The sequence below is a fragment of the Humulus lupulus genome, chromosome 5 (assembly GCF_963169125.1).
Source record: "Humulus lupulus chromosome 5, drHumLupu1.1, whole genome shotgun sequence".
NCBI lineage: Eukaryota > Viridiplantae > Streptophyta > Magnoliopsida > Rosales > Cannabaceae > Humulus > Humulus lupulus.
In genome coordinates this window covers 4,704,130-4,728,005 of record NC_084797.1, presented here as the reverse complement: position 1 = coordinate 4,728,005, position 23,876 = coordinate 4,704,130, and the positions used below count along the sequence as shown (strand labels likewise).

Here is a 23,876-nt window from a genome sequence, read left to right as displayed (position 1 = left end):
AAAGAACCCACAATATAACAAAATAGATGAATGCTACTACTACTACTCAATACAATTATAGTTGTTTTATAGCACAAGATATAAAACTAAGGAAAAATAACTACACAAGATATAGTTGTTTTTATATATTTTGGTTTAAATTGTCAACACCATTTCAAATCGATCATAAGGGAATATGATTAATTATCAATTTTGTGATACGTTCCTTTGATAGATTACCCTGAGAAGCGAATCCATCACTAGGGGTGGCAATTCGTGTTATCGTGTCATAATCGTGTCGACACGATTATGACACGACACGATTAGAGTAAACCCGTACACGACACGATTATTATTCGTGTCAGAAATTCAAACCCGTACACGACACGATTATCTTAGCGGGTCACACGTGTCGACACGATAACACGTTTAATAAATTTGTCATTTGACACAAATCTAAAACTGACACGATTAATACACAATTAAACATGTAATGACACGACACGAAATTGACACGATTAACATAATATAAATAAATTAAAATGTTTATATAATCTTAAACGTGTCTTAAGCGTGTCATTTTCGGGTTAAGCGGGTTGACCCGAAAATGACACGTTTAATAAACGTGTCGACACGATTATGACACGAAAATTAAATGTGTCACCCAAACCCATTTATTTCGTGTCGTTTTCGAGTCGTGTCATCGTGTCGTATCGAAAATTTCCAACCCTATCCATCACCATATTGGTATATGAATTGTGCTGTCCTACCAAGATTTTTGCAAACTTGAACAAATTCTTTTGAGAAACTAGAGTTATCTTCATCTTCATTATTATTCATCTCCTTCCATGTTTCATTTATGAAAAACTTGATATGCTCACGAGCTTCGTCTTCAGAAGCACCTGTGTCATGCATGTAACATTGGATTGATTTGGGAACATCACCTCTTTTCATTTGACCAATAAGACAATATATTATTGTTGAGAAACTTGATCAAATATGTCAAATCAATATATATCTCCTTTTCTTATACGATAGTGTAAAATATAGTGGTAGGTACGTGTACGCCCTCGTTTTCCTACGGACTGATTAGCAGGTCGAGCATCGGACTAATCAAGGTTAGTCCGTAAACTTCCCCAGGTCGGAGATCCTGTTTTCCAGGTCGTACCCCCTTAGCTCGAGCTATCCTCAAGAACTCTCCAAGGCTGCCCAAGAATGGGGGAAGGAATCCTTGAGGCCGAAGGTCGGGTCAGGGAAGCAGCTCGTGGTACGAGCTTCTCGTGGATCTCTGACCCTTTGTAAAGTCAACACACGCAAGATAAACGTGCCTATATCTGACATCACGTGTCCGATATCTCTGTGACTTCTCGGACACGCAGCAGGAACGTGCGTATTCAGACACCCACGGCTGGGTTGGGCCGTGCGGCCCATTATCTCCTCATCTATCAATTTGACCATACTCATGTGTCAGGTTTAGGAATTAATCATGAATGTCACAGAGTTGATATGACAAATAATAAGGTCACGGGATGACATCCTTACCAACTTCCAAGTGCCTTCTCCTATAAATATGGAGACCCTTGGAGTTGATAAGGGTTGGAAAAATAATAGTCTCGAAGAGATATGCACTTTGTAACCAAACACCCAGAATATATCAATAATATCGACTAGTGGAGTAGAAGGATTTTAACCTTTGAACCACTTAAAAACGTGTCTTGAGTCACCTAGTTCATCCTCTAAGATTTCATATCTGTGACGGTTCTATTTTCAGCACTAATCATTTTCTCTCTTTCTCTTAATTACCTGTTGGCGAAGAACCGCGTCAACAGTTTGGTGCTTTCTGTAATGACCCACTACTCTAGACTATTTGGACCATTAGCGAAACTATACATAAAATCCTTAAAAGAACTTACATTTGCGAAAATACCATAATTTCATTAAGTAACTTATAAAAATAAGAGTTACTTACAAAGTAAATACCAAAACGGATATGGGATCCCATTGTCTTTAAAACAAAAACATAATTTAAAATAATAAAACATTACATAATTAGTGCGAAAAATACATATAAAAAGACATAAAACCGAAACTACATCCTCGAATCGATTAACGCTCGGCCCCTTGACTCCATTCATCATCGATACACATCCTCCAAGCGCCACGAATCTTACCGCCTCTAAGCTTATTTTCCTGCACATAAACAGAAAGGAGTGAGCCTAATGCCCAGTAAGGAAAATCTAACACAACGTCATATACATAATTTCATAAGAAAACATAAAGACTTAACATAATACATATAACATACACTTATTATAATGGCCATTATTACTTGGGGTCCCATAGACTAAACAAGCATATGCCCATGGGATTAGTGGGGTCCTACTAGCTAAGTAGGTCATATGCCCATAACCCATTTGGGGTCTTGTTAGTCATATGGGTCATATGCCCAAGCCTACAAACATACATGCATACATATCATAACACATTTAACAACATAAAACATAAGATAACATAAGCATATAACATATTGATTCTAGCCTATTTTCCTTACCAAAGTTACCGGGATATAATGGACTGAGTTGGGACTTTTTGGAACACTCCTAAAACCATAAGAAAGAGTGAGTCTAAAGAAGAAAGGAGATGAAATGAAAGGGATGGAAAGACTAAACCATTAAAAGTCACACTTACCAAACTTATGCGCTTCAAGAACTTAGATCCCCTAACCAAAATGAAGATTAAGGTTAGAGATTGAGTAGAAGACTATGAGGAAGAAAATAACATAATACAGAAATGAACTAGAGTTTTGGTTACCTCAAAGACTTGAAAGACCAATCTACACCTCAACCGAAATACTATAGAACCTCACTTCCCAAAGTGTTTGATAAGCTTATGATGTTTAAGCTTATGATTTTCCCAAACCAGGTGTTTACACTCTCACACTCACTTAACACTAGCAGCTTCTGAACTTAGAGCAAAAGGTGAATAATGGCTGGGTACTAGGTCCTATTTATAGAGTTTGGGAGTGAAAGTATCTTGATTTTACTTGAATAAAAATAATGGCTTTTTAGGTGAAAATCATTTGAATAATCGTTCAGCAGAGGCTGAAGACTCGTTCAGAAGATGCTGGACTGTTGAAGGAGTTTGAATGGCTGAAAGGAAAAGAATTCAAAAGTATTTGAAAACATGCTGGTGGAGGCGATATATCGCCCCCTATAGGCGATATATCGCCTGGACCTTTGTTCCCGAGGCGACCGTGCATCGATTCGTGTTTTCCGTATCTACGTGCTGCGATATATCGCCCCCTATAGCTGCGATATATCGGCATACGCTGAATATTTAAACACGAATTTACACATTTTTAGCTAAGTTTGAATGGAGTAAACAGCCTTGACTAAGCCCTCAACGTACTCAAAGCTGCTGACTGACCCTATAACATTCAAACTTTACCCTTATTTAATTTAATCCTCAAAAATACTTAATCCTTAATTACCATTCATAACATGTGCTTAAAATCCTATTGGTTGATGTCTAAACCTTATAATATAATAATATAATCCTTAATATCAGTCACATTAATCAAACCTTAGGTTATACTTAATATTCTTAAACTATAGGTTAAACTTAGAAAATCTATAAGTACTACTATGAGTGTCCAAATAACTCCCGGTCTGAACCAAAAATCCAAAGTAACAAAGATAACACTAAATATACTATAATACTACTAACAATTAGCTAAGTAAAGTTCTTGGACTCTACACTTTCATTGAGAGCAAGTTCAATTAGTGCTGCCACAAACATCCAATTATGGTGACCACTCGATCCAGGCATGGCAACGAAACAGAGCAGCGGGATGGGCAGGAGGCCCACCATATTGCCATCCTTGATGAACAAATTCCTGAAGTCCAACAGAGGCCAGGAAAGCAGCCGGCGGGCCAAGACGATACTGGTAGTTCAGCGCCCCGGCCACCTAATCCGAACCCGTGTTATTATACTGCGGTGGAGATGGAGAACGCTCAGCTGAGGAGCCAGTTAGCGACTGCTAGTCGGCAAATCCAGGATATTCTGGCCCGGCTACCCCCTCTCACAACCAACGTTAACGCTGGAGAGAGGCAAGGTGAGGCTCCTAAGTCTCACCGGGGTAATCGGCCCAGGCATAGTCGGTTGGGTAGGCCTCATGCAGACAACTCCACCCCTTCATCACACCATCAAGAGGCAAACTTCAGGGAAATGCCTGGGATCGGACAACAGCAATACAGCCGTTCGGTCAGGACGTCAACTCCTAGCTCTCAACCTTCCTCGAGAACGCCCAGGAGAGCTCGAGGAAATTCCCGAAGGAGATCCGGGGAGGGCCAGCGACGTCAACCCGTCCCAGGAGACCGTCCTACGCCTCGTCCAGCTCGCCCAGAGCGGGACCAGCAAGCTGGCAGGGCCGAAAGGCCCCCACCAAATTTGATCCGTCCAGACAGAACTAGGATCGCCTCCCCAGTCAGGCATCCTCCTTCTCCAATCAGATATCCGTCTCCTCAGCCCGTCCGAGACATCCCGGCTTACGAAAGTAGTAGGAGAAACCCACCGTCAGCGGGACCTTCCCGGCATAGTAGGGCGCCTGGAGAAACCTCAGGTCCTCACCACCACAAACGCACTCCGAGCCTGTCCAGCAGGAGTCATTGGACCGGCAGCCGCCGGAGTGATCTCTCCGGAGGAGACCTGCGTCAGCGACTGAGTTCGGCACAGAGCCACCAGACCACCCAGGGAGGCGACCTTCGAGATCGCCTCAACTCTCACAGAGAGGACAGAGCTAGAGATGGTAGCCCGACCCGCTGGGTGGGAGTCCGATCCGAAGTACATAACGGAGGGAATGTCCCAAATAACATATCTCAAGATAGGAGGGACAACAACCCGCCTAATATGTACAATGGGTCCGGAGCTGTGGAACAGCCCCGGAATAACCCAGGACCTCAGGACCAAACCCTCGAGCGCCTAACTCAGATGGAGGAACTGATGAGGAAGCTCCTAACAGAAAAAGAAAAAGACGAGTATGATTCGGGCGACGAAATGGAACTCTTCGCCCCCAATATAGCAGCGACGGCATACCCATCTGGTTTCCGTATGCCCCACTTGTCAAAGTTTAACGGGGACGGGGACCCGTCGGACCATTTAGGGATGTTCAACACCCTAATGATGGCCCATAACATTGGCCCAGAGCTTCGTTGCTTGATCTTCCCTTCCACACTGACTGGACCTGCCAGACAGTGGTTCAAGCAGAGTAAAAGACAGTCAATCAGCTCCTGGAAGACTTTCTCAGCTGACTTCAAAAGGGCGTTCCGCGCCTCCCAGGCCGCCCGAGTCCAAGTTGATTCCCTAGCTAACGTGAGACAGCAGCCCGGGGAGACGCTGAAGGTCTACTTGAGCAGATTCGCGAATGTCGCTGCTCGAGCTCGAGACGCTGACGATAGCTCTAAGCTCATGGCCATGAGAACTGGAATCTTGGTCGGGGGAGACCTGTGGAAAGATATTCAGAGGAAGGGAGTCAGCTCGGTTAACGAATTCCTTAACAGAGCCCAAGAGTGGATAAACTTGGAAGAAGCCGAGGCTTCAGCCGCGGGGACCAGCCAGGTTCCTGAGAAGCCCGCGGGAGCAGGGACAGAGATCGTGGTGGCGATCCCCGACGTCGCGCAGAACAATCAGCCCGGTGGTGGCAAAAGAAAGGGGAATGGTGAAAACAGCCAGCACGGTCAAAAGAAGAATAAGTCCGTAGATAAGTTCAAGCCCGTGTTCACAGCATATACCGAGCTCACCCAGTCCAGGGAAAGCATCTTTCTGGCCAACTCTACTCGGGTCCCCTGGAAGAGGCCGGAACCATTGAAACACCACAAGGGAAAGAGAGATACTTCGAAATTCTGCCGTTTCCATAACGACGTCGGCCACAATACCGACGACTGCAGGCATCTAAAAGATGAGATAGAGACTCTCATCCGAGCAGGCCCCTTGGCGCAATATTCGCGAAACAGGGTCCCAGCGGGTCGACCCGCTCCAAAAGTCCCATCTAGTCAGCCCGGGCCTCGGGTAGATCAGGACGTCCCTCCTCCCGTGGTCGAAGGGGAGATATCCACCATCTCTGGAGGACCGCACATGGCTGGCACGAGCAGAGGCGCCCAGAAGAGGTATGTGAATGAGTTAAAGGCCCACAACGGAGCGGAGTTCGTCCTAGAGCAGCGTCATCCAAAACAGTAGCGGTTAGAGAAGCAACCGATTACTTTTACAGAGGAAGATGCAGGCCATGTCCAATTCCCCCATATTGATCCGTTGGTCGTAGCAGTCTAGCTCGCCAACCGGAAAGTGAGGAGAGTGTTGGTGGACAACGAAAGCTCGGTGAACCTCCTATTCTGATCCACATTAGAAAAGATGGGTCTAACCGTCGCCGAGCTAAAGGCGACCTCCATGATGCTATATGGTTTTTCGGGAGAAGGATCGGCAGCGATAGGGACGATCGAGCTGGTGATCACCCTAGGAGAAGAGTCTCGGACAGTCTCCAAGCTACTTGAGTTCGTGGTCATTGACTGCTCCGCTGCCTACAACGCCATTTTGGGCCGACCTACACTCATAGCCTTCGAGGCCATCACTTTCATTCGACACCTCGCCATGAAATTCCCTACTTCGACAGGGATCTGCACCATCAAGGGCGATCAACTCGCTGCCAGGGAATGCTACAGCATTTCCATGAAGGGAAAGTCCAAACTCGGGCAGCTGGCTATGCCCATTTCGAGTGAAGAGGAATCCCAGGAGCCCTTAGGGGCTCCTGAGATTGAAAAACCTCAAAACGCCCAAGGGGAAAGTGTCGCCCTTAGTGAAGACATTGACCCCCGAGTAGGCGAGGACAGATCCGAGCACCAGGCTATTGAGGAGCTCGAGGAGGTGAACATTGATAAACAAAATCCGTCACGGACGGTTAAGCTTGGGAAGAACCTCTGCGACCAGAGAAAGGCAGAGCTGATTACGTTTCTGAAGAATAGCTTGGACGTATTCGCATGGTCCCACGAGGAAATGGTGGGGATCAGTCCGAGTGTCATCATGCACACAATCCATCTGGATAAAAGCGTTCCTGCCAAGTCTCAAAAGCAAAGGCGTTTAGGAACAACCCGAGCTGCGGCCCTAGAAGAAGAAGTGGCCCGGCTCAAAAAGTGTGGATTTATCCGCGAAGCCAAATTTCCAATTTGGGTCGCCAACCCCGTGCTAGTTCCAAAGCCCAACGGGAAGTGGCGGACTTGCATTGATTTCTCCGACCTGAATAAAGTCTGCCCCAAGGATTGCTTTCCATTGCCTAGGATCGATCAGCTGGTGGATGCTACGGCGGGGCACGAGCTCATGTCCTTCATGGACGCGTACTCAGGCTACAATCAGATCGCGATGAACCCGGCGGACCAGAAGCATACCAGCTTCATGACCCCAACGAATGTCTATTGCTATAAGGTCATGCCTTTTGGCCTGAAGAATGCCGGAGCTACCTACCAGAGGCTAGTAAATAGAATGTTCGCGGACCAGATCGGAAAGAACATGGAAGTGTATGTTGATGACATGCTCGTCAAATCCAAGGCTACCGGCAACCATGTTTCCGACTTGGAAGAATGTTTTAAAATACTACGGGAATACGGCATGAGGCTCAATCCTCAGAAATGTACGTTCGGTGTTGCATCAGGGAAATTCCTGGGGTTCATAGTCAATACCCGAGGAATCGAGGCAAACCCCGACAAAATCAGGTCACTGCTCGAGCTTCCTTCCCCTAGGTCGCGGAAAGACGTCCAAGGCCTCACAGAAAGAGTGGCAGCACTCAACCGGTTCATTTCCAAGTCGACCGACAAGTGTTTTCCCTTCTAAAACCTGCTCCGGGGAAACAAGAAGTTTGAGTGGACAATAGAGTGCGAAAGCGCATTCCTTGATCTGAAGGCGCATCTGGCTGAACCGCCCGTTCTGTCCAAACCCAGGGCGGAAGAGCCTCTTTTCCTCTACCTGGCAGTCACTGGGGATGCAGCTAGCGCCGTGCTGGTACGAGAAGAGGACCAAGTTCAAAAGCCAGTTTACTATATCAGCAAGAGACTCCTCGGAGCAGAATCACGGTACCCATTGATGGAAAAACTGGCGTTTTGCCTAATCACGGCCTCGCGAAAGCTCAGACCGTATTTCCAGTCCCACTCGATACACGTCATGAACGATCAGCCTCTAAGGTAGGTTTTGCAAAAGCCTGAAGCATCGGGACGTTTGTTAAAATGGGCGGTCGAGCTCAGTCAGTTCGAGATTTTTTATACTCCACGAACTGCCATAAAAAGTCAGGCGTTGGCTGACTTCGTGGCGGAGTGCACGGGATTCCAGGAGGATCCATCAGAAGGCCTACCTCAAGTCGCCTCGCCGCGTTCGTCGTGGAAGATCTTCGTTGATGGCTCATCTAACGAGAGCGGCTCCGGGGCTGGAATCATTCTAATATCCCCCGAGGGACACAGGTTTCACTCGGCGCTAAGGTTCGGGTTCAAGGCGTCCAACAATGAGGCAGAGTACGAAGCTTTGTTGGCTGGGCTAAGGGTAGCTCAGGAGTTAAAGGCGAGCTCCGTCCAGTGCTTCAGTGACTCCCAGCTCGTGGTAAACCAGGTTCTGGACGAATATTAGGCGCGGGGACCCAAGATGGCCGCCTATTTGGCGAAGGTAAAAACTGAGCTACCCGCATTTGAGCGAGGATCGATCGAACAGATACCTCGGGAACAGAACGCCAACGCAGATGCTCTCGCCAAACTCACCACCTCGGGAGAGACAGAAACTATGGGATTGGTACCAATAAATTTTTTGAAAGAACCAAGTATAGAAGGAGATCGGGCAGAGGTCGAGATGATTGATGTCAGGCCGACCTGGATGACCCCCATTCTTGAGTATCTCGTCGAGGGCAAGCTGCCTGAAGAGCGTAACGATGCACGGCGAATCTTGTATCAAGCTCCGAGGTACACGCTGGTCGATGGTGTGCTATACCGACATGGACACTCCCTACCTCTCCTCCGGTGCGTTCATCCAGGTGAGGCTTAGGCCATCTTACAGGACATTCACGAAGGATCCTGCGGAGACCATGCTGGGGGGCAAAGCCTGGCCTTAAAGGTTCTCAAGCAGGGGTATTTCTGGCCAACTCTGTCCAGAGACTCGATTTCATATGTGAAAAAGTGCGACAAGTGCCAACGCTTCGCTGCAGTTGCACGGGCTCCTCCGGTCGAACTAAAAATGATCTCGGCCCCTTGGCCATTCGTCGTTTGGGGGATAGATTTAGTAGGCGCCCTGCCTACCGGAAAGGGCGGGGTCCACTACACCGTGGTAGCCATCGACTACTTTACTAAGTGGGCCGAGGCAGAGCCGTTGGCAACAATAACATCAAAGAAGGTACTCGACTTTGTGGTTAAAAGCATCATCTGTCGGTTCGGCCTGCCGAAGAAGATTGTCTCCGAAAACGACACTCAGTTCGGCAGCGACCTGTTCACTGAGTTTTGTGAAAGGCACGGGATTGTGAAAAGCTTCTCCTCTGTGGCCTATCCTCAAGCAAACGGCCAGGTCAAGGCTGTCAACAAAACTCTCAAGGCGAGCCTCAAGAAGAGGCTAGATGAGGCAAAGGGGGTCTGGCCAGAACAGCTCCCCCAGGTCCTTTGGGCATACCAGACCTCGCATCGAACTCCTACGGGTCACACTCCTTTCTCCCTAACCTTTGGGAGTGAAGCAGTCCTCCCCGTGGAAATTAAAGTTCTGTCGCATAGAGTCCGGTCGTACGGCCAAGATGGGAACCACGAGCTCCTATGCCATTCACTAGACCTTATCGATGAAAGGCGAGAGGATTCGCAACTCTAGCTCGCCCATTACCAGCAAAAGATCACTCGCTAATATAACACTAAAGTCAAAAAACGTACCTTTAGCATTGGCGACTTGGTCCTAAGAAGAGTTTTCCTGGCCGGAAAAGATCCCAAGGATGGAGTCTTGGGACCGAACTGGGAAGGACCATACCAGGTCATTGAAGTCATCAAGGAAGGAACTTATAAGTTAGCTCGACTTGATGGAGGGGTAGTCCTACGGACTTGGAACGCCATCCACTTGAAGAAATATTATCAATGATCCACTTGTAAGGCCTGGAAGGCCACTTCTTATGTATTAATAAAAATCAAGTTTTTCTTTTTATTTGCAAGTGTAATCTTAAAGTAACCACGAAAGACCCCTTCCCAGTTACTTGGGGGGCATATGGTACCTGGATATAACCAGGTCTCCTTAACGACTTAGGTGTTGATTCTTTTCAATGTATAAGGGTTAACGCGAACTAAGTCCTATCCTGGTTTTAACTGGGTCATAAAACTTAGAAGTTAACTTAAATTTATTGATCGTGTTTCTTCTTAAGGAGCACGAGATATGGATAAAAAGTTAACGCGAACTAAGTTTTCAAAATAAGCTCCTGGTTTTAACCAGGTCATAAAACTTAGAAGTTAACTTAAATTTATTGATCGTGTTTCTTCTTAAGGAGCACGAGATGTGGATAAAAAGTTAACGCGAACTAAGTTTTCAAAATAAGCTCCTGGTTTTAACCGGGTCATAAAACTTAGAAGTTAACTTAAATTTATTGATCGTGTGTCTTCTTAAGGAGCACGAGATATGGATAAAAAGTTAACGCGAACTAAGTTTTCAAAATAAGCTCCTGGTTTTAACCAGGTCATAAAACTTAGAAGTTAACGTAAATTTATTGATTGTGGTTCTTCTTAAAGGGCTCGGGATATAAATAACGGTTAACACGAACTAAGTTTATCAAACAACAAAATATGTGTATTATAGCCGAAAGCATGAAGAAATACACAAGTAAAAATTGCAAGGCAAATTGTCTCGAGGAAAAAATACCTCGTGCTAAAGATTACATAAAATACTTCAAAATAAAGAGAAGAAAAAACGCCCTAAGCCCCGTCGGTCGGCCCCTTGGAGGTCGCGGTCTCATCCTGCTCCGCCGCACTAGAGGCTTCCCCAATCTCCGAGGGCGGCATCTCTTTGTCAAAGAGGGCTTGGAACTTCACCAACAAGCGCGCCCAGAGACCCGACGGCATGAAGGAGAAGTCAGCCTACGGGTTGTGGGCCCAGCAGTGATAGAACAGTTCCTGCATGGACTGTTCCGAGGTGGCCCGTTCAGCTTCAAGGGCGGCCTGGGCCTCGGTCTTCGCTGCCTCGAGGTCAGTTCGCGAGGTGGCAAGGGATGTCTCAAGCTCTTTGACCTTCGAGCGGGTCCTCTCTAAATCGGCTTCGAGCTCGCCAGCGCATCTTTCGCCACCTGAGCCTCCTGAAGGGCGGCCTGGCGGCCAACCCTCATCTCCTCGAGCTGAGCTCTGGCCCTGGTGATGCCTCGGTGTACGGCAGCGATGCCCTGCGAGAAATGGGAGATAAATCGGCTAAGTGGAAAAATAAGGCGGTGTGTAAGGGATAAAAGCCTTAAAAGAGTGGGGCAGCTTACCGTTAGAGTCATGTCCATCGATGACTCTATTACGTGGACCGGGCTCAATGTCTCAATAGCCCCGAGCTCCTTCTCTTTGAACTTGTAGAAATGTTTGACGGCATAGCTTGCCGATTCATACACCGTCCCCCGAAAGGCTTCTGGGATCTTCTCCAGATCCTGGGCGTCGACCGTGATGCGTATGCCAGGGGCCACTGCAGCCGGGGTCACGACCTCCGTTCCCACGTCCTGGACGGCTGATGGAGATCGCTGGGTCGGCGGGGGCATGTGTCCTGTTCCGCCAGCAAGAAGAATTGCCCCCCCGACCTGTGATGGTGGGGTTTTCTCCTTCTCCTTTGCCGGAGATTTGGTGGAGCCCCCAGCCGTGCTCTTGGACCCTCGGAGCCTTTTCAATCTTGGCCCCGCCGGGGGACTCCCCCCGAAGTCTATGTCCCGCAGACTATCCTCGGGCTGAGACATCTCTTCTGCGAAAACAAAAAACATGGTTATTACAAGTTAGCAATCAGGCAGAAATAAAAGCAAAAGGTTAAAGGCGAGGAGTACACGAATACTAAAGGAGCCCTACCCCCCGAGCTGGAAGAACCTAAGACGATTATTTCCCGAACATGCGTAAGTTCCGGGTCCGGTTCTAACTTGGGACTAGACTCTTCTACATACTGCCTAAGTCCCGGGGCATAGATACCTCTCTGGAGTGATGGCCATGTGCGTAAATTGATCCCATACTCCTAAAAAATGATCGACCTAAAAGCTAGGGTGTTATCTACAACTATGGTACCCTTAGGCCGACTATCTTGGTGATCCAACACGAGCCAGTCAACACAATGGAGCAGGAGTGTGTTCAGGTCCGGGTTCCTTCGGTGACGATGGACGATCTGCCTAGGATTGAACCTAACCAGCCGGGGGTCCGCAGTGGCCCTATCTACATTCCTAAGCAAGAAAGGGTTACCTTGGACGGAAGGACCCGCAGCTGCTTCGGATTGGACCCTCTCCTCATCCATCCCTTGGGCGACCTCCAAATTCCTCTTCCTATTCCTCACGAGCGGAACTTCAGCCATTTCGTCCTCCTCGTCCTCCTCTTCCGCGACCTCCTCCACTGTGATAGGTCTATTTGCTCGAGCTGGGGGCGGCCCCCGAGGCCTCTTCAGGTTCAGAGTTTGATTTGGAAAAATCAGTTTGCAGAACACCATCGTCTCGTCCGTCATGAGCACGCGATAGTCCTTTTCACTGGGGGCAAGCCCGCTAGTGTTTCATATTGACCCCCGAGAGTCACAGACTTTTCGGTCCTCGCGTAGATGGCTGCAAGATTGGCTGGGATCAAAATGGAATACGGGAGGAACTAAAATAAAATAACACTTAAAAGGCGAGCTAAGGTCAGGGTTCACTTACGAGGACGGTTGAAGTAATGGTGCTCACAGTTCCGGAACCCAGTTGGCATGAAGAACTGGTCCTTGAAGTCATTTGGATGGCTTGGCAGCTCGATGACCGCCACCGTATTGGGAAAACAGGTTAAATAGTAAAACCCGTCACCTCGCCCCCGCTGATCCGGGCTGGCTTTGAGACAAAAGAAATATAAAATATCAGCAAGAGTAGGGACCTCCCACTCCTGCTTCTTGAACAAGTACCTCAACCCTGCCAGCAGACGGTAGGAGTTGGGGGGGAGCTGAAAAGGGGCCAACCCCACGTAGTTCAGGAAATCAGCAAAGTACTGATCCAGGGGGAGGAAGGCCCCTGCCTTGAAGTGTTCACCACTCCAGGCCACAAACGATTCGTCTAGCGGCGTGCAGCTCCGCTCGCCCTCCGCGGCAGGTCGGGCTATAACTAAGGCTTTCCCCAGTGGGATCTTGTGGGTGAGGAAGAGTTTGTTGATCTTCACCTGATCGGTCACCTTTGAGACGATTCTCTCCGCCTCAAAGAATGCGTCGGGGGCCACCTCGACTTGTTTCTCCACGGCCGGCCCGAAGTGGGGGATAGGCGAGCTGGGCATCACCGCTTTTCCTTTCTCCTGCCGGGAGGCCGAGCTTCCAGCGCTCTTCTGAGGGAGGTTCTTTTTTGAAGCCATCTGGTCGCCTAGTGAACACAAGAAAACATTTTAGAAAAGGCGACCTAAGCAGGAGGAAGAATAATTATTATTTGCACGAGCTGAGGAAAGCCCAGCTCGTGGGAGGTGGAACCACGCGGTTCAGTGAACACGCACGTATACTCCCAACAGATCCCAGATTACTCGGAATTCGCGTGTCAGTAGGTTCAGAGTGAAATTTTCCTTGGGAGGAAAGTTTCAGTAGGCAGGAATTGCAAAACCGCCCATGAGGCGTGTTCCCTAAGCTACCCGGTTTTGCACCCAAAATTCCCAAAACTCCTACCCAGAAAATGTCCTAGAAAAAGCATCCTGAAACCCAGGCTCTAAGGCGATTTCCTACAACCAGTATGTCCTAGCCAAAAGAGGGTTGTCACCCTCTTCATCCATGCAACCCAGAAAACCCTTGCATGCGACTACAGTAAATTTTTTACCTAAGCTACAGTAGCATGTTTTCAAAATGAACAGGGTCAAGAAACTTACAGTATATGGTTGGAAGGTCGAAGAGAATGATGTGTTGGTAGGAGCTTCGTCGGTGAGATAGCTTCCAAAGTTGCGGAGAAACTCGTGCGCCTAAGCTTCTTGAACAATGAAAATGGCAGCAACGAAGGTGAGGGTTTCCTTTTTCTGAAAGTTAGAGAGGGAAGAAGGAAAGAAATTTGAGAAATTTTGAATGAAGGGGTGGCCCGTGCGTAGGGTGGCCACCCCCTTTTTATATACGTGAAGGATCACGTGTAGAAGGCTCTTGGATGACCCTAGTGAGGGATCCGAGGCCTTCCACTCGAAATACGAAACGACGGCTGGGCTTAGACTAGGCCATTAAATGCGATTCTCGTAAAACGTACCGTCACCACCCACAGCGTTCCACGTATCAGACGCCTGCACAAAAAGTGGAATGTGAAGGGTTGTGGGGAAGTCTAAAAGCCCCTACTGTGGTCTTCTATATATGACGTCATATACCACGAGCAGGAGCTTGGGGGGCAGATGTACGCCCTGGTTTTCCCATGGACTGATTAGCAGGTCGAGCCTCGGACTAATCAAGGTTAGTCCGTAAACTTCCCCAGGTCGAAGATCCTGTTTTCCAGGTCGTACCCCCTTAGCTCGAGCTATCCTCAAGAACTCTCCAAGGCTGCCCAAGAATGGGGGAAGGAATCCTTGAGGCCGAAGGTCGAGTCAGGGAAGCAGCTCGTGGTACGAGCTTCTCGTGGATCTCTGACCCTTTGTAAAGTCAACACACGCAAGATAAACGTGCATATATCTGACATCACGTGTCCGATATCTCTCTGACTTCTCGGACACGCAGCAGGAACGTGCGTATTCAGACACCCACGACTGGGTTGGGCCGTGCGGCCCATTATCTCCTCATCTATCGATTTGACCATACTCATGTGTCAGGTTTAGGAATTAATCATGAATGTCACAGAGTTGATATGACAAATAATAAGGTCACGGGATGACCTCCTTACCAACTTCCAGGTGCCTTCTCCTATAAATATGGAAACCCTGGGAGTTGATAAGGGTTGGAAAAACAATAGTCTCGAAGAGATATGCACTTTGTAACCAAACACCCAGAATATATCAATAATATCGACTAGTGGAGTAGAAGGATTTTAACCTTTGAACCACTTAAAATCGTGTCTTGAGTCACCTAGTTCATCCTCTAAGATTTCATATCTATGACGGTTCTATTTTCAGCACTAATCATTTTCTCTCTTTCTCTTAATTACCTGTTAGCGAAGAACCGCGTCAACAGTACGTCTCACAAATTCTTAAGAAATTCTCAATAATGTCGAAAGTCGAAATCATGATTCAAACAGCTTATATTGTACTCGTGAAACTAACCATTTATATCCTGATTTCAACATTCGAAATTATTCAGAATTTTTTGAAAATTTATGAAAGGTATCAAACAATGTACCGAAAATACTAAAATATATATAGATATGTAACTTCTTACCGATGATGTTCCTAGATCATCAGCTAATCGTAAAACTGTGCATCCACTACGAATTATGTTGGGATAACATTCTTCCAAGCATTTCACATTTTCTTTTGTAATGGAATTGTTAAAAGAGAAATAAGCATGCACAAGAAGAACCAGTCCTCCTGCTGTAATCCATGTGTTCTCAATATATTCTTGCAACTTTGGTTTGTAACCACTATAATACCATTTTGCCTCTTGTAGTTGACATTTACAGAACTCTACCCACTGCACACAAATTTTTTTTGCTAGAAAAATATCAGAGAAAAGAAATATAATAACATTTCCTAAAAGAAAAATAAAAAAAATTGTACATGCATATACGTACCGATTTTTTGAGGTATTCAATGTTGATGAAATTTTGCTCTAATAACACATCAAACGCTGTTTCATTTATGGTATTGTATAAAACAGAGAAAGGTATCCGCATATATTCCGGTAAATCATCCATGGCTTTCAAATCCCATCTAATTAAGGAACAAATTTAATTAATTATAATTAATGTATTTATGTACAATTAATACTTAATATTGTGATGACATGGATATACCTAATAATCTAATCAAAATAAAACACAAAAAAGTAGGAGAAAATTTAGCTTGAGATATACTAATTAATTAATTAAATAGAGACAGACAGACAACTTAATCATGATATATTAATATATCAAATATGAGTGGTGTCCAACACTATATGAAAGTGACATACGGCTACTGTTATAATCTAATATTAGATCCCACACATTTTAATATAATAAGTATTATGAAGTATCGCTAATCAATTGTAGTACGTGTTGGACATGTTAAGGTGCCAAATAACAACATATTCTAAATTCAATGATTTCAATAAACTCCCTGCACCAATTCATCTTGAACCAGATCTAGAAATACCCTCATCAGTTTGTGTAGCCATAAATCCTATTTTCTATTCATTGAGATCTGTTGACTTTGTATACCATTCGGTTGTAAATAAATGATCTTAGCAACACTCATAAAATATATATTATATATGAATAGCATTAACTTACTAACCTCTCAACGGCATTAGTGAAAATCTCTAGTTCCTCCAATGTTCCATAAACATCATATGTATCATCAACTACTGCTATTAGATAATACAATCTTGCAGACATTCTCCTAAAGTAGCTGAATTTTGGCTCAAATGTTACTCCCACATTCCATAAGAAACACTCCATCGTTCTATCTCTAAAGAAATCCAATTTCTCTCCAAGTTTGGAATGCCTGGCCCACCTTTAATTTATATATATATAGGACAATTTTTTATGGGGATTCACTTTAAGCTATACTGGTGGGGCTCTTAGTGTTCTCGACCTGTAAATAGTTTTCGGTACAATTTTTTTTACGACTGTGTATATTGTAGCTATTTAGAGCATCTGCAAATTTTCAGAAAATTTTGAATAGTTTACAGTACCGAAAACTAGGTTCAATCATGTTGCTTTCCACGCCCATTAAAAAAATTAGTCACACATGTAACAACATGTTTAAACTTAGTTTTTGGTACTATAAACTATTTGGAATTTTATAAAAATTTGCAGGATGCTCTAAATAACTATAATATACTGTAATGATTCAACAGAGAATGAGAAAATGAGTGACACGAGAGAAACAAGAAATATGATGAAGATGACAAAATGACTGAAACGATCTCAACGTGATGTTGAGACTAACTGAGCTGATATTTATAGATAGAGAGGCAACAAACAGTTACAACGGAATTAGTTATGCCAGCTGCAGACAGCTGTACAAGCTCATAACAACCTAACTAATCAGTCATTAGGAGCTCAACTAATCCCTGATTAACTACCCTTAACTGTATTTCTAACACCCCCCCTCAAGTTGGACATAGAGAAGTGAAGTCCCAACTTGTTACAAAGATTGTTAAAGTGTTCTATTGGTAATGGTTTTGTCAAGATATCAGCTACTTGGTTTGCGGAGTCGACATATCGAACATCCAGAAGCTTGGCCAGTACTCTATCGCGAACAAAGTGTAAATTGACTTCAATATGCTTTGTTCGGGCGTGGTATACGGGATTCGATGCTAAGGAGCCTGCCCCCAAGTTATCACACCACAGAATCGGACATGCAGACGTAGAGATGCGCAGTTCAGCTAAAAGCGATTGTAGCCAAATGAGTTCTGCAGTTGCCAGCGCCAAAGCTCGATACTCAGACTCTGTACTCGATCAGGCTATGACGGATTGTTTCTTTGAACACCAGCTAATCAGATTGCCTCCTAGGAATACCACATAACCAGATGTCGACTTGCGATCATCAAGACATCCGGCCCAGTCGGCGTCAGAGAAAGCATGCAAATCCAGGGAAGAGCTGCTGGTGAAACGAAGTGCTTGAGATGGTGTACCAGCCAAGTAACGAAGGACTCTCTTGCAGGCTGTCCAGTGCATTGTCGTTGGTGCTTTCAGATACTGGCTCAGGCGATTGACTGCGAAGGAGATGTCCGATCTCGTTAGTGTGAGATACTGTAGAGCGCCTATGACTGACCGATACAAGGTTGGATTGGCTAAAGGAACTCCTGAATCAAGTGTGAGTTTGAAACTGGGGCACATGGGGGTCGGCTGAGGATTGGAGTCTAGCATATTCGTCTTGTTGAGTAAGTCACGAGTATACTTTGCTTGACTCAAGAAGATACCGTCTGATGTTCGCGAGACCTCAAAACCAAGGAAGTATTGCACTGGACCAAGTATTTTTAAGGCAAAGCGAAGATTGAGATCCACTATAAGACGATGTATCTGAGCACTATCACTGCCAGTGATTAATATGTCGTCGACATATACTAGTACAAAGAGTTGCTTGCCATTGCCAACTGAGAAGAATAAACTGGTATCTGCTTTAGAGTGTTGAAGACCCCAGCTGAGCAGATACGACTTGAGTTGATCAAACCACGCACGAGGTGCTTGACGAAGGCCATAGATTGCTTTGTTAAGTCGACAGACATGGTTTGGAAAGGTAGAGTTGATGAAGCCCTCAGGTTGATGCATGTAGACGGTTTCTTGAAGATTGCCATTCAAGAAAGCATTATTGATGTCGACTTATTGTATTTCCCACTTATGAGCTGCTGCAAGTGTAAACATAACCCTTATTGTGCATGGCTTCACCACTGGGCTGTATGTCTCAAGAAAATCGATGCCTGGAGTCTGCTGGAAACCTTTTGCTACTAAACGGGCCTTATGTCGATTGATAGTGCCATCGCTGTTGTACTTGATCCTGAAGATCCATTTGTTGTTGATGACAGCCATATCTGGAGTGTGAGGAACTAGACTCCATGTATTGTTTGCCTGCAAAGCCTGAAATTCAGAGAGCATTGCTTGTTTCCAGCAAGGGTTAGTGAGTGCATTTTTCACATTTAGAGGTTCTAGTTCAGTGGAAAGATTAGCCAAATAAGTCTTTATTTTTAGATTGCCTGTCTTTGACCTAGTGACCATGGGATGACCATTTGTGGGGTTCGGAGGTATTGGTAAACTGATTTGTATATCTGATATGGGAATAAAAGGGGGAACAATTGGTATATCTAAGTGTTGAGACATGGACAATGACTGTGACTCCGAAGAGTTTGGTGTTGCAGGGGACTCATGTGTACTAATGATTGGTGAAGAAGGAGTAGAGGGGTGATTTTGAACTGAAGAATTTGACACTGGAGAGACCTGTTGTGGTGACTCTGTAGGCCTATTAGGTGAGGATGATGGCATTGGTTTGTTGAGTGACACTAGGGGAAGACTAAAGCCAGGAGTAGAGTTTGTGGTGTTGTGTGATTGTGGTGTTTGAGGGGACTGAAATAATAGACTGTAGGGAAACTCAGATTCATTGAAGGTAACACTACGTGCAATATAGAGTTTTCCTGATGGATGTAGACACTTGTAACCTCGATGCAGGGAGCTATATCCAACAAACACACACTTAGATGACCTGAAAGAGACTTTGTGATTTTGGTATGGGCGAAGGAGGGGAAAACATGCACACCCATATGTTTTAAACAACGTGTAATCTGGTTTTGATTTGTGTAGAGTTTCATATGGTGAGATGTTGTTTAAGATTGGTGTGGGGAGCCTATTAATCAAGTGAGCAGCAGTGGAGAAAGCTTCCCACCAGAGATTGAGTGGCATGTTGGCATGGGCTAAAAGAGTGAGTCCCACATCAACAACATGTCTATGTTTCCTCTCCACTCGACCTTGTTGTTGATGTGTGTGAGGACATGAATGCCTTCGAGAGATGCCTAGTTCATTAAACAGCTGAAACAGTGACCTATATTCACCCCCAAGATCCGTTTGGATGCTTTGAATTTTTGTATTAAATGAACGTTCAACAAAGGCATTAAACTGCTTGAATAAGAGAAAAACTTCAGATTTTACTTTCATTGGATAAAGCCATACATGTTTAGAGTAATCGTCTACAAAACTCAAATGATATCTATAGCCATCAATTGAAGAGTAGAAGGAAGGGCCCCATACATCTGAATGTACTAATTGAAAATGCATAGTTGTTTTATTAGACGTACTCTTAAACGTAAACTGATGTAATTTGCCAATTTGGCATGCATCGCAGAACTCTACATGTTTACACTTCAAAGAGGGATTTATTGATGACAATACACTAGCTAGTACAGGTTTAGAGGGGTGACCTAAGCGAGAATGCCATATCATAGCAGCTTTAGACTTATCAGATACTACATTGCTTGTAGTGGTTATATTGTAAGCTTGCTTGATAGGCGGCTTTATTGTAGTGGACTGAGATAATGGATTAGCAAGAGATGACTTGGACGTTGAGACCTGAAGTGTATAGAGTCCATCACGAAGCGAGCCCTGAAGAAGTGCTTGCCTCGTATTCTTGTCCTTGACAACACAGGAAGAGGAATCAAACTCAAGAATGACATGGTTATCTTTTGTGAACTGTGATATACTAATAAGGTTCTTGGTCAAATTAGGCACAAGTAATATATCCTTTAGGATTAAAGACTCATTAGCTTTAATAGTAGATATTGAACTACAACCAATATGTGAAATAGGTAGAGACTCACCATTGCCGACTGTTACCTTTGCTTTCCCTTTGTAGTCAGTTCTATTTTTCATGGCGTGATCGTCATGAGTCATGTGGTTCGTGGCTCCTGAGTCAAAGATCCAAGCACTCGGTGCATTGTCAGTGTATGTTGCTTCAGAGATCAAGGCATTTGGTGACTCAGTGTTGTTGTTTGGGGGCGTATCACTGGGAGGCTGAGTACTTGAAAAATGAACATCAAACCGATGAAAGCAACGATGCACCGTATGTCCGGTCCTTCCACATAACTGACAGCTCAGTCGGCTCGATCGACCAGATCCACGTCCACCATTAGGAGGTCTGTTGCCACGCCAAGATCCACGTCCACGAGGTTTGTTATGATCGCGAACAGAGAGTCCTGCAAGATTGGCTTGGACATTGTCGATGTTGGACGATGTATGCTGCTGGAGTCGCATTTCTTGCGTGTGAAGGCTGAACTGGACGTCTTGGATCGTCAGCGGCTCAGATCTGTTGGTCAGATTGACTACTGTAGCTTCGTACTCCAGTCCTAATCCACCAAGAACATACAAGCACAAGCTATCGTCGGAGATCGGATCTCCTGCTTCAGAGAGAGTGTCGGCGTAGGTCTTCATCTTCAAGAGATAGTCATCGATCGACATGGATCCCTTCTTGGTGGACTGGAGGAGTCCTTTGATCTGAAGTATCCTTGCTTTCGACTTTGTGGCAAAGAGTTGTGCAAGAATCGTCCAGATCTCGGCCGAAGTCCGGCAACGCACCACATGTCCGAGCATGTTTTCAGTAACAAAATTGAGAATCCAATGCATAATGAACTGATCAAAGCGGATCCACTGAGCATGAAGAGGATTTGGTTTATCCGTACCTGCAATCATCGACGGTGGCTGAGGAAGAGTGCCGAGAACATATCTGTCAAGAGTGTACGCGCGCAGAGCAGCCATAACTAAAACGCGCCAGTAGGAGTAGTTGTGACGATCCAGGCGGAGATGAAGCGGAAGAAGAGTGTTGTTGGGGAGGGGAACTTGATCGACGGCGGCGGGAGCTTGTTGAGCATTGTCAGCAACGGAGTGAGTCGTTCCTTGAGACGCCATTACCGTGTAGCTCGGATACCATGTAATGATTCAGCAGAGAATGAGAAAATGAGAGACACGAGAGAAACAAGAAATATGATGAAGATGACAAAATGACTGAAATGATCTCAACGTGATGTTGAGACTAACTGAGCTGATATTTATAGATAGAGAGGCAACAAACAGTTACAACCGAATTAGTTATGCCAGCTGCAGACAGCTGTACGAGCTCATAACAACCTAACTAATCAGTCATTAGGAGCTCAACTAATCCCTGATTAACTACCCTTAACAGTATTTCTAACATATACACGGTTATAAAAAAAAATCGCGCCGAAAACTGTTTACAGATCGAGAACACTGAGGGCCCCACTGATAGGGCTTAAAGTGAAGCTCATATAAGAAAATTCCCTTGTATATATTTATCAGTATATATATATATAAAATATAAATAAGAAGAATTATTATATTATTACCTAGATAAATCTTTTAGATCTTCTTGATATATCGACTGCACCATGTTGAAATCCAGTTTGGCAAACTCAAGCAAAGTGGAATTCATGTCTTTTCTTCTCTCATACACATCAATGAACCACCTAGCTTCTGACCTTGTTATCCTCCAGGGAAGTGGGAGCTCCAAGGCATGACTCACTAATACCATATTATCATCCAATAATAAATTTTTCTGCCCTATCATCACCATGTAATTTTTGAGACATTCGGTTGTGAAAACCCTAGCTTCCTCCAAAATAGGTTCATCTTTTTTCTCATAGAATGAAGCTTCGTATAAGGCCATTACTCCCATAATATCATCACCCAAGCATGCTTTGAACTTTCCTGTCTCGTCCTTAAAAACACTAAAAATTTCTGCAATAATTAATTAAGCATTCTCATCAGACGCTTCAGAGTAGAAAATTCTTCAAATATTTGAAGAAATGAGTAACAAACGTATAAATTGATTTTTTATTTTAAAGATTCTCTAAAATTTACTATTCTCTCTCTAGATAATGTAGAGAAGGGTTTAGAGCTCCTTCAAAAAAAATTAATTAATATTTTATTGCTTTTGCTTTTGCTTTTGTTTTTGTATCCTTTAAAGAAATTTTTAGTTAATATTTACTACTTTCTTTTTATTTATAATGAATATATAGTATTTAAAAGTATAATATTTAAATGATGTAAAGAAAAAATATAGAGAAACTAATGTATGAAGCGATGTAAAATATTAGAGATATATTTTGAAAGATAGAGTAGAGAAGCTAGTGTGGTGCTCTAACATCGGTAAACTTAGTAATAAAATGTCAATAATAATGGTTCGATCTAAAACCATCAAATGACCTTATATTTTTAAGATATCATACTTTTTTGGACCCTGTATTTTTTCCGATTACCTGTTTGGACCTTATTTTAAAAAATTATTTTCGGATCCTATATTTTGTAAAATGGTTTAAATAGACCCCTAAACTTAATTTTGATGAAGAAAAAATTGAATATAACAACATAATTTTTAAGCAGAATGATTTTATTTTTGTTCTTAATTGTTAGTTTAGTGAATTATTTGTGATTTCAGTTGAGCAAAGCACATGATTCAAACAAATAATGAGACAAAACACAAGGTCCAAAAAAGTGTAAACCCATAATTATTTATATGAAAATTAATTTCAGTACTTAGTAAATTCATATTGTGATAGGAGGAATTTTGTTCAATCCAAAACCATCAAATCAATATCATTGGATATCAAACAATTATCAATTATCTATTAATATATAGAAAATTTATTATATTTTAATATCACTTGTTATAAATATATATATATATATATATATCATGTACTTGTGTACTTGGTAGTGCATACGTACCTTGAGGTACTGCATGGCCATGTTGGCGCAGAAGCCTAAATTCGAGAGCAGTGGTGTACAAATTAAAAGTAGGATTATTAATAATATTATTAATATTGGTGTACTTTGCCTTCAAAATATTGTTAATTTCACTCTCAAAACGGTAAGATAATCCAAGTCTCTGCAATGTATCAACTAACTCAAGTTGAGGTAAAGAGTTTTCCATCTCAACTAGCATTCTTTTCACATCTCCCTCCAGCTCATTCAATCGACTTATATAGGGTTCTCCCTACACATATATATATATATATATCATACATTATGTGTGTATATATATATTGTATGATCAAATTAATAACAAATAAATCACCTTATATTCGCTTGTGAGAGATTCAAT

General features: G+C 44.0%; 1 protein-coding gene across 1 annotated transcript; it reads right to left on the bottom strand.

Annotated features, from left to right (window-relative positions):
• Positions 1-708: 708 nt before the first annotated feature.
• Positions 709-23,717, bottom strand: LOC133834246 (myrcene synthase, chloroplastic-like). The gene is made up of 7 exons (XM_062263785.1): positions 23,501-23,717; positions 22,120-22,510; positions 16,566-16,784; positions 15,863-16,001; positions 15,511-15,762; positions 14,646-14,659; positions 709-925 (listed from the first exon to the last, which is right to left on the bottom strand). The coding sequence occupies exons 1-7, from the start codon at positions 23,715-23,717 to the stop codon at positions 709-711; spliced, it is 1,449 nt and encodes a 482-aa protein (XP_062119769.1).
• Between the last annotated feature and the right edge of the window lie 159 nt (positions 23,718-23,876).